Raw genomic sequence first — 12159 nt, 5'->3', positions numbered from 1 at the left:
AATACTTTTTCCAACTCGATATTTTTTTTTTTTTTTTTTTTTTTTTTTTTTTTTTTTAAATACGTATGTGGTCTTCTTCAAGTAATTATGTGACCTTTATCATGTTATAACAGCTTTTATATGGCAGCAAAGTGCTTCTGTAAAATCTAGGAGGGTTAAATAATAGAATTTTAAAAAATCAATAAAACTGTTTTAGCTCTTACTATTTTATTGTGGTAGTACACATAAGAGATATACAGTAGGAGATATAGTTTAGTCAACACAGTCAATTCACATGAGTGTCAACACAGTCAATTCACATGAGTTACTTTACAAAAAAGTGTTAAACTCTTACAAAAAGAAAAAAAAAACATTTCAAAACTTTCAGAATTCGACCCTGCAGTTAGTCTTCTGTTCATATCCTTGGCCTCTCCTTGTGAGACACTCTGCGCAGGTGCTAAATGCCAATTACAGTAGCATATCTCAATTGTTTTGATATTTGTATGTCACTTGAGAGCATTCAACATGGGTAGATTGGGCCTCTGGATATTATCATCGTGTCCCCTCATGAAACAACATTGTTATTTCCAAAATACCATTCATTTCAATTAACCAGAATTGTTGCAGGAGGGAGCATGATCTGAAAACACTCTGCCATTTATTTACCAATGTATGATCCAGGATGTGCAAGAAAAATATCAAAACAATTAGGGTTCTGTTTAAATATACATGACTGTGATATGTACAACCTAGGTAAAGCTATGCATTCTTAGTAAACACTACAGTTCTCAATATGTTGTATATTCTGATTTAGAACATTTGTTCTCAAGACCTCTGCAAAAGAGAAAAATCAGTGACATGAAATATGCGTTTGCCCCTATTTACAATACATTTCATTTTTTGTACAATTCAAACTGCATGAATATCTCTGATTAGGTACCATAATGTAGAAAATTCCATTCATTTCACTGCTTTTGTAATTCAAGATGAATTTGTAGTTTGTCTTTTTTCTTTTTTTTTTTTTTTTTGCAGTTTCAGCATAAAGCATTATACAACTGAAAATAATTCCCAACAAGACTTAATTAAGCTATATTTATAAATCAGTGAGACAGTCATGGCATGAAAATCATATGCCAGGCTGTCAAGATTTTTTCACATGCTGTCTTTCTGGAAATGAATACAAGACACCTGTAACAGTCTAGCTTTTTAATAAGTTACCGTATACATTGCACATGAGCAGCTTAATGTGTAGCTTACACATTCATTACAAAGGCTGCTTCTGGTGCCAATATATACATTTTTGTGCTAGATTAACTTTACCTATAGCTTTTGGACCACGCTACAATTATTGTCTGCTTAGTTCCTCAGGATTTTTTGACAGCTGATATTTTACATTTAAATCTAGATTACCTATCACTAAGCTCTCTCTCTCTCTCTCTCTCTCTCTCCTCTCTCTCTCTCCTCTCTCTCTCTCTCTCCCTCTCTCTCTCTCTCTCTCTCTCTCCTCTCTCTCTCTCTCTCTCTCTCTCTCTCTCTCTCTCTCATCTCTCTCTCTCTCTCTCTCTCTCTCTCTCTCTCTCTCTCTCTCTCTCTCTCTCTCTCTCTCTCTCTCTCTCTCTCTCTCTCTCTCTCTCTCTCATCTAATTTATGAACTACACAAAAACACAGTTCAAAGCTGCCCTTAACACTAGAAGCCCCGCAGCAGTCATTTTGGCGGTTTTTGGTTTTAAAATGTAATTTTCTCCAGTCGTGTAACACATATGGGGCTGTGCGTTCGTGTACCTTTCTGTCCATATGTATTAAATATTCTCACAAAGCATGGAACGCAGGGAGTGCAGAAATAAAGGAGATATACTACATTATACCTAAAAGCCCTGGGAGCAGTCACATTGATGGCCACACAGAAAACAATTGTATTGTGATTATACAGAACGGTAGTCTACTTTATTATTTTTATTTAGCAGTCTGCAATGTGTTTAGCTGTAATCAGATTAGTCTCTACTCTCTGCCTGAATGAATGACTGACAGTCTATTGTTTTCAATCAGCCTTTTTGAAGGCTGGCGCCTGCTTGCCAGCTGCGCTGCTTTGGTCAGGCAATTAGCTTCGGGACTAGTGAAAATAAATATAAATACCAGAGACTGTGGAGTTTTACAATGGAACAAAATATGGAGTTGGATGTTTTGGATCAGGTGGCACGGAAGTATTCCGTGAAAGCTGGCTCCCGACGGTGGCCTGTTCAGGTGTTTTACAATGTATTGGACCTAGCAGCCATCAACTCCTGGGTACTTTACAAAGAATGCACAGAGAAGAATTTACCAAGGAGAGAATATATTTTACAGTTAGCACAGCAACTTCGCAAGAAGCATTTGGAACAGAGGGAGACTGCCAAGCGTGTACCCACAGCTGAAGCTGGCAGCCCCGCTGAGAGCCGCAAGAGACGCCAATGCCAGGTTGGCAAATGCAATAAAATAAAACTTTGGACAGCTGTGCAGAAAGGCGACGTGGAGAAGCGCATTATCTGTGTTGATTGTGAACAGCCTTAGACTCAAGGTAAAGGAATACCCTTTTGTTGAAAAAAAGAAAAATAAATTAGACTTTTTTTTTATAACTTCTTGTGCTGTGCGCTTCTGTAAAATGTTTTCTTCTAAGTTTATCTACGTTGTTCAGTTGCTTTTGCTCATCTGATAATAAACCGATTGCTGTTGAAAAGTTAAAAGTTATTTAGTTTTATAAATATGTATGTTGTAAACCAATGTCTGTTCAGATGTTTATTTATTTACATTTTCTTGTTTTGATTTGTAAAATACATGTTCATATATATATAAAACAGCCATCAGAAAGACTGCTACGGGGCTTCTAGGTATGAGTATATATCCGGTCCTTCTAGTGTTAACATCTAATTCAGGGTAGATTTGTGTCTAGATTTAGAGAATTATTTGTGGTCATCACTGCCAGAAAGCACAGCCCACTGCTAATAATATATCACACTACTGCATTATCAGCATCAACCACCTCACTGGTTTTCCTTGAGGTAAAGCCCTCAGTTGTGAATCTGGGAGTGCTCATACCAGATATGTATTTCTTACTCAGGCACCCCAAATCCTGGAAGATCTTAAGGAAATTATTTCTAAATGTCACCCCAATGAAGGCATACAGAATAGGGTTTAGACAGCAGTGTAAATAAGCCAAGCACTCTGTATAGATAAGAGCCCTGGTTTTGTTTTGCTCTACATTGCAATCTAGGTCGGTCCTGAACTTATTTACAGTGTACATCAAGAGAATGATGTTATAAGGCAAATGACACGCAATGAAAACCACTACCACTGCCATGACAACACGTACAGCCTTGTGTCTCTGGAAGTTTTTAGCTCGCAGGAGGGTACAAGTGATGCTTGAGTAAGTGAAGATCATAATCAGCAAAGGAAGGAAGAATCCAATGCCGAGCTGTGCGCTTGGCATCAATGTTTTTAACAGAACAGCACTCTGAGGATCGGGGAAACTAGTTTCACAGACAGTAATATTTTGGTATTCAAATGTTTTATAGAATATGAATGTAGGAAGGGACATGCCAACAGCAACAAGCCAGACAACCAGGCAGATTACGTGGCTATAGACCAGAGCTGTTGCTCGAAGTTTGAAAGACCTTCTTGCCTGAACAATAGCAATGTAGCGATCTGTGCTGATGCAAGCAAGCAGCAGCATACCGCTGTACAAATTCACGCTGTAGATGCCTTTCAGTAACTTGCATGATAAATCTCCCAGAATCCATCCATACTGTTCGTTTACTACCAAAAGAGGAATTGAAAGAACAAACATTATGTCTGCTATGGCCACATTTAGAAGATAGATGTCCGTCATGGATTTTAGCGTCTTATAAAATATAAATGTAACAATAACCAGTGCATTGCCCAGTATGCCCATCACACAGATGATAGAATACACATAAACCATATTGGAACGCAGTGCTCGGATAGCATTGTTGTCACATTGAAATATGCAGTCACCAGGATCATCACAACTGCTGTTATAATCATAGTCAAAGTTGTAGTTGTCCATCTTATTGTAGCTCTTCTGTTGAAATCACCTAAAAAGTAAAAGAAACCTCATGTAAATGTAAGCACTTTTTATTCACATGTCTGATCATAGATATCTCTTGTACAGTTCATATCTAATAGTGACAACTAATATTTGACATAACAGAATATGTCTGAAAGCATCAGCTGTATTTATAATGAGGCTGACTGGCACTGTTTCAGTGACACTAAGTTGTGTATAGGTAGTGTCAAATACAACTTAAGTGTTCATCTCAAATTGACACAAGTAAAGGAAACTGCATTTTTGATCATGTAGGTCCAAACAGGACTATGTTCATTTAATAAATGATCTTAAACCTTGATAAATTGGGTGAAACAAAATGTATTATCACTTCATAACAGAATTCAGTTACATAATCATGGTCAAATGTGTAATATGGCGCTTTTCATCCTGTCCTTATAAGATTTATGAAACTACAGTACTTGAAATAAACAGCAATAAAAGATATATATGTATTATTGTAGAGGTGCACGGAGTGTGGGTTATGTAGTACAGGTGATGTAAAATGTATATTTGTATTTAGGCACAGGGAAATATGTTGTATATTCTGATTTACAGCATTTGTTCTCAAGACCTCTGAAAATTAGAAAAATCAGTGACATGAACTAGGCGTTTGCCCCTATTTACAATACATTTCACTTTTTGTACAATTCAAGCTGCATGAATATCTTTGCTATTTTGATATTCAGTTCTTGATAGGTACCATAATGTAGAAAATTCCATTTGTTTCACTGCTTTTGTAATTCAAGATGCATTTGTATTTTTTTTGTTTGTTTTGTTTTTGCAGTTTCAGCACAAAGCATAAAATGCATGAAGCATGAACAACTGCTGAAAATAAGTTCCCACAAGACTTAATTAAGCCTTGAGGTAAAGCCCTCAGTTGAGGTAAAGCCCTCAGTTGTGAATCTGGAAGTGCGCCTACCAGATATGTATTTCTTACTCAGGCACCACAAATCCTGTCTCCACCACTAGAGGGAGACTACCTGCAGCTCCCACCTCCACCGCCAGAGGAAGCCTACCTGCAGCTCCCGCCTCCACCACCAGAGGGAGACTACCTGCAGCTCCCACCTCCAGCACCAGAGGGAGACTACCTGCTGTTCCCGCCTCCACCACCAGAGGGAGACTACCTGCAGCTCCCGCCTCCACCACCAGAGGGAGACTACCTGCAGCTCCCACCTCCAGCACCAGAGGGAGACTACCTGTTGCGCCCGCCATCGCCTAGGCCTGCAAAGCCTGCACCGCCTAGGCCTGCCGAGCCTGCACCACCTAGAGCTGCCGAACCTGCAACGCCGTCGCCTGGGGATGCATGTTCATCACTGCCCGGGGATACCTGCTCGTCATCACCCGGGGATTTGTTGTATCCAGCAGCAGCATTTGCGCTGCTGGAAATTCTAGGGCCGGAGCCCAAGAAAAGGGAACTCCGGCTACAGAGAAGGGGGGGGAGAGGTGAGGAGAAGTGGCAACTTCATATAGCCCTCTTCTGAGCGCATGTTCCATGTGCTAAGTGTTTCTTTGAGTTACTTCTGGTCCTGAGGTACTGTAGTTTTTTTTTTGCTTCTTTTGTTCAGAGGCGTAGGGGGCTCAACCTCTTTCCTGTGTGATAAACTTAATTTAAATATAATTTTGACCAGAAACACTTCATCCACACTTTTGTAAATCGATCCCTTATAATGGAGTCTTGTTGGTGTTGGAGTAAATTATCCAAAGCAACTTGCAACCATATTACAATCATTCCATCATATGTAAAATACACAGCTGTAGAGAATTAGCACCAAAATCCTAAATCACAGTATAGTAAAAGCTAATCAGAGAAGAGAGATACTATATCTAAAAGGGAAACTTTATCTTATGTAACTCATTGCTTGTTGGTTTTAGTTTGTATAAAACAAAGATAAGATTTACCTCAAAAGCAATTCAAACTTGGGTGCATGCAGACATGCCCAGGGGAAAACATGAGGTCATCTTGGTTGTAGCTATCCAACTTAAAATATTATTTTATTTTAAGTTGGCAACGTCATATTTTCAGTGTTAAGTTTAAATTTAATTCAATTCATGCAAACAGTACAGTACCTACATAAAAACTTGATCATTACGTTTTTGTTTGGATTGAGGGGGGTTTTGGATCATGTTCAGAACGAGTGAAGGCGAGCTAACTTGGACCGCAGGAATCAGGACACTCTGAGGCCGTGGAAGGCCAGGTGATTACACAGCGGTATCGTGGATATATGCGTTTACCTTTCAAGTATATGGTTTGGGACATTGGAGGACTCAACAGTCTGGTTCAGTAGAAACTGTAATACTTGCTGCTGCAATTCTGTGCACTTTAGTGCTGTTTAGGGGTTTATAAAATTTAAGATATTCATTGATAGATGCTGTATAGTGGTGATATATTTGATCATTTTTATTGTGCATGGTTTTTTGACTGCATTTATCATTTGTAATAAAGAAAACGTACTTTAACTTACTGGTCCGTGTGGTTTGGTCAGGCCGGTGGTCAGTCTGAGATCCAAACAACCTGTGGGGTGAGAAGAGGGAAAATTGTTAAAATCTGTAATACAATACATACGTGTGTGTGTGTGTGTATATATATATATATATATATATATATATATATATATATATATATATATATACTGTATATAAAAATGGGATTGTCTGTTATAGGTCCCCCTGAAAAGTAATTTGACAAAACTATTGGCTTGAATGTATTTCTACTTCCACGAGCCATCATTTCAGGAAGATTCGGGGGGGGGGGGGGGGGGGGGGTTTGCTCAAAGTTGTGCATTGAACATTCTCTGTCCCAGATAACATCGTGAATGAAAAAAACAGGCAGTAATACATGCACAATGCAAGTAGTTTTTAAAGCATGGCACTGGTTTATAATAAACTTGAAACTGTTGTTCCACTAAGTCTCATTTTATGGTAATAAAGTGTGTAAGGTTACGGTCATTGTTTTCAATGAAAAAGTGGGTAGATGCTTTAACGCTAACCAAATTGTTCTGCTGCCAGCTTCCGATATCCCAGTTGAGTTACGTTTTGAAAAATGTCACAGTTACATACTGTAACTACTGCTACATTAAATAAATAGCGGTACGACACAATTTTGTTGTAATCGTTTTAGAATAAGAACATAAGAACATAAGAAAGTTTACAAACGAGAGGAGGCCATTCAGCCCATCTTGCGCGTTTGGTTGTTAGTAGCTTATTGATCCCAGAATCTCATCAAGCAGCTTCTTGAAGGATCCCAGGGTGTCAGCTTCAACAACATTACAGGGGAGTTGGTTCCAGACCCTCACAATTCTCTGTGTAAAAAAGTGCCTCCTATTTTCTGTTCTGAATGCCCCTTTATCTAATCTCCATTTGTGACCCCTGGTCCTTGTTTCTTTTTTCAGGTCAAAAAAGTCCCCTTGTCGACATTGTCTATACCTTTAAGGATTTTGAATGCTTGAATCAGATCACCGCGTAGTCTTCTTTGTTCAAGACTGAATAGATTAAATTATTTTAGCCTGTCTGCATACGACATGCCTTTTAAACCCGGGATAATTCTGGTTGCTCTTATTTGCACTCTTTCTAGAGCAGTAATATCCTTTTTGTAACGAGGTGACCAGAACTGAACACAATATTCTAGGTGAGGTCTTACTAATGCATTGTAGGGACATTAGACTAGACTACCCTTCCGATCATTGTAAAAAAAGAGAAATTGAATGTATTGCAGAACTAAAAATTAGTCCATGCAGAAATGCAGAAGCAGTAGGTTTTCTACTGTAGAAGGTGAGTCACAAAATTGGTACTTCTGGTTGCTATGTTGTAGTTTATGTAAAGAAAACAAAATGGGAAAGCATGAAATGCTGAAACTGCAGCTTTCTGTCTCTGGGTCTGCTTCCTGCCAGTAACCAGCCTTGGCCACAAATACCCTTTCACAGTACCCTATAAACATTTTTTTCTCTTGCGTATTAAACTACTTGCAGAATGGTTATATTTTAGTTAGAAAGCCACAAGATGTTCTGTTTAACTGAATGTTGGCATAATTAAGCAAGACATTTACTTCACCCTTCAAAGGTGGACTGACACACTTCCTGTCTTAACTAACGAGAATATATTAAAGATGTGCTTTTATTTTTATTTATTCAAAGCAATACACTGGATAATAATTCATACATACATTTTTCTGATATACAGTAATATGTAAAACTCCATGGATCCTATTCTAAAGCCTTTTTCCAAGAGGAACACTACCTAATTTTAGACTAGAATTTTACCCTTCTCGTATATTCAGCCATGCAAAAAGAAAAAAAGGTTTTGGTTTTAACTGGCATGTATTTACAGAACTAATAAATCCTCTCTTTTTAAAAGTTTTTATTTTTCTGATCAGGTCCTGGAATAATAGTTTTGCTTGGAGAGCTTGGAGATCATAAAGGACTGGTCATTTCAGCATAATGAGGAATTTGAGTGCTATGAACATTAGGAATGTCAGAACAACTGCCTGTTTGTCCAGGCAAAACATACTTATTGTAACATGATTTTGTGTAGTTTTGTTATCATCTAACCAGAGCTTTTATTTTTATTTTTATGATTTTATGAAAAGCATTAGGATAGGATCTTTTTTTTTTTTTTTACAGTACAATACAAATATATTCATATGAAGCATTACAAATTCCTTTGGAATATATTTTACCTTGGGAATTTCAATCTATTTTTGTCTATTTAGAACGTCTGGCTTCTGGCATGCGGCTGTCACCACATAGAGCATGCATGGACGACATGACAACCATGACTACAACGGTAGCCTGCACCAATCAGTTATTTGCCAAACTAGCAGATCACATCAGATGAGCAGGTATGAAGTTCAAACCCGCTAAGTCGTGGAGCATCTCCATCATCAAAGGCAAAGTAGTGTTCTATATTGATAGATGCCATTCCAACAGTGTCAGAAAAGCCTGTTAAGAGTCTTGGCAGATGGTATGATGGGGATTTAAAGGAGAGGTGAGATAGCAGGCAGTACAAGAGCCGAAGAGGATTGACTGCAGTGCACGACCAGGCAAGCTTAAAGTCTGGTGCTTTCAGTTTGGTCTTCTTCCAAGGTTACTGTGGTCGCTTACTGTGTATGAGGTTTCCCTGTCAATAGTAGAAAGGCTGGAAGTCTTAATTTGTTTATACATTACAAAATGGCTGGGAGTTCCACAATGCCTTAGCATGGTAGCACTCTACAGTAAGGGGGAACTGCAGCTGCCACTCACCTCTAACAGATGAATTCAAGTGTGCTAAGGTTCGACTGGGAATTACACTGATGGTAACACCCGTAGTGAGAACTGGGAGAAAAGTTGGCAGCAAAGGACGCAGTGGAAGATGCAAAGGATGCTCTTTATAACAGTGATATCAGGGACAAAAACAACAGGGAAGAGGTCTCAGTTTGACTCCTGTGAGAGGCACAAAGCAGCTCCAGCTGAAAGGAGGTAGTTGGTAGTTACTGGAGTGCAAAAGCAGGAGAAGAGGATGAAGTGTGTCAAGGCAGTGTCCTGGGCTGGGGCCCTGGGGCCATTAGTAAACCTCATGTTTGAGGAAGAAACAACAAAACTAAGAGCAATTGCAATTAATTGTGTCAATTATAAGTACAGAGATCAGGAATGAGAATGCTAAAAGCCTGGATCCATAAACTATTAACAGATTTTTGGAGATAAAATCTCAGGGCTTTGGCACTCTGTGATGCCACTCTAGCTTGCTTCTGATTGGAGAAATTCAAGGTGTTACAACCATCCCGTGCTACAACTGTCCCCGGTCTCCCCTATATACAATGTATTATCTGCCTAACAGCTGTTTCTTTATCACGGTAGTGATTCAAATTCCCCCAGCTGTACACACCAAAACAGTACAAAATATATTTAATTATTAGGCCCACACCCTTTAAATGTGCAGACACTGTACAATTCAAGTTCATGCTCCAGTTCAAATAGTTTAAACAGAAGATTCCTTTCCTTTGTTATTTATTTTAGTGATCTATAAGGGAGTTCAACTTAACCTATGAGAATGTGACACATTATAAACACATTAAAAAGCAGCCGGTAATAATAATAATTAAAAAAAAAAAAACTTTAAAGGGTCCTTTAAGTGAATATGGCCCAATTTCAGTCAGATCAAGTCATATTATTATTACTTTTGCATAAGGAAAACAAAAAGTGATTTAAAAAATAGAATTTTTCAAAATACTTAATTACATTCCAATATTTTACACATGGCTTTAAAGACATAACTACCATGAAAGTAAAACACTAGCAAAAAACAACTTGGGTGCATCTAGCCCACAGCAGTAAAGAAAAAAAAAAAACAGTTTATAATATAAACAGTTTGTAGGTTCAGCAGTATCAATAAAACTAAAAAGCAAGAATGTTAATGGATAGATTATTAGCATTTCAAAAACAGAATTGTAGACATAAACTTCTCTTTACTTACTCACTGTTTGTTCTATTAGACAAAAGAAGAAAAGAATACAGTACTTACCAGAGACATTAATGTGTGATGTTCTCTAATGAGAAAATACAAAGCACAACTGTTTACAAGTGTTTTACTCGCTTGGCACCCAAGCCTTGCAGCCTCATTATCTGCTGTGTGAGTGGCTGTTGGATAAGAGTGACTTGATAGTATGAGACTTCCTGCTTTTTCTTTTGGTTTGATTGATAGTGGACCTGGATTGAGCTCAGCAAAGTTTTTTTTTTTGCTATTGTATTTAAAAAACCCAGATTAAGAAAGTAATGTAGGTTATCAGACATGGACAGATTTATTATAGAGGATTGATATGGAAAGATATATAACTTAGAATTGCCTCATAATCAGACACAAAGTTGTTTTTCAATACTTTTTGTACTAATCAGAGTTAGATATGATGGAGTTTATGGAAGTTAGGACATTGTAATATTGAAAAGGACATGCTTCACATCTGCTTTGCAACACGTGAATTTTGGAACAGTGAGATTCAGTCATTCTATCATTAGCTTTGAATGAATACATTCCAAAATGAGATCTGTTCAAATTGGACATTGCAGCTAAGAGCCAGTCTGACAAATGTCGCAAAATGTTCAGTTTGTAGGTGTGGCCCAGTTAATTGAATCCTTGATTAATTGATAGAAAAGAACAATTTAGCTGCTGTACCTATGATGATGCAACAGGTTCCAGATGTATAATCTTGTGTTGATGCTATAGACTAATCAGTAAGACATTTGAATTGTATGTTACAAATTAGGTTTTGTCTGTGATATATATATATAATACAGCGACAACTCGCCAGATAAAAACAAGCCTTGCTTAATTAGGTTACTAGGTAAAGTGGAGCTTAGCTACCAATTACATAACCACATTACATTTCCACATAGCTCAAAGGGACATAGAGCCTATGGCCAGATCAGTTGGAAATGGAAACATGTGTTGTTACCTTTTATCTCCAAGAAACATATGACATGCAGTCATATGTACATTATGGCTGAGGGTGCAGACTAGCCTAGCAGAGATACAACACGCTGCACAAAGCTTGGGGATGTGAATATAAACTTGTGGTGCAGCAGTTTTTTAGGTCTCGCATGCCCTCACTTTAGAACTCACTTCCACATTTAATCTGGAATGCTGACTCTCTTACTGTTTTTAAATCTCAGTTTAAAACATATTTCTTTGATTTGGCCTTTCACTAGCGAGCAGTTTGGAACTCTTAGGCTTGCTGTTTATTTTGGTAAAGCGTCTTGGGACACATCGGCCTCACAGTCTGGTCCGAAACAGCAAAATTCACATCAGCATCGGGGTGAGAGAAGAATTCACCAAATAAATTGAAACTAAAGCAAATTATCATTGTGTTTGTTGCTGCCTTGCACCCAGGGGTCTGATTGGACTAGATGCACCTAAGTTTTTTTTTTTGCTAGTGTTGTTCCTATTTGAGAAGAAAAGCAAGAGCAAAGGCTGAGAAGGCCTGACCCATTTTTTACTTTCTTAATCACTCTTACGTCACCACTTTAACCACTACCAACTTGACTCTACTGTACCTCACTCCATTCCATTCTGGTGCATCTGCACTACATTAGCAAACTTTATCAGAAGAATTCTGT

At 38.0% G+C, this 12159-nt stretch overlaps 1 protein-coding gene across 2 annotated transcripts; it reads right to left on the bottom strand.

The window, feature by feature from the left end:
- Positions 1 to 1493: 1493 nt before the first annotated feature.
- LOC117410371 (C-C chemokine receptor type 6-like) lies at positions 1494 to 10849 on the bottom strand. Of its 2 annotated transcripts, none has more exons than XM_034016820.3 (3): positions 10571 to 10849; positions 6541 to 6590; positions 1494 to 4064 (listed from the first exon to the last, which is right to left on the bottom strand). In XM_034016820.3, the coding sequence occupies exon 3, from the start codon at positions 4034 to 4036 to the stop codon at positions 2963 to 2965; it is 1074 nt and encodes a 357-aa protein (XP_033872711.2). In that variant the 5' UTR covers positions 4037 to 4064; positions 6541 to 6590; positions 10571 to 10849; the 3' UTR covers positions 1494 to 2962. The 2 variants fall into 2 exon arrangements, with proteins under 2 accessions (XP_033872711.2, XP_033872710.2); XM_034016819.3 differs by having other exon boundaries at positions 1495 to 4064; positions 6531 to 6590; positions 10571 to 10848.
- Positions 10850 to 12159: the final 1310 nt, after the last annotated feature.

The sequence above is a fragment of the Acipenser ruthenus genome, chromosome 6, assembly GCF_902713425.1.
Source record: "Acipenser ruthenus chromosome 6, fAciRut3.2 maternal haplotype, whole genome shotgun sequence".
Classification (NCBI taxonomy): Eukaryota; Metazoa; Chordata; class Actinopteri; order Acipenseriformes; family Acipenseridae; genus Acipenser; species Acipenser ruthenus.
The sequence above is the reverse complement of the archived record's forward strand: the minus strand, read 5'-3'. Positions and strand labels throughout refer to the sequence as shown.

Excerpts from the sequence above, each read along its gene's own strand:
- LOC117410371 (XM_034016820.3), bottom strand. The coding sequence starts at position 4,036 with ATGGACAACTACAACTTTGACTATGATTATAACAGCAGTTGTGATGAT.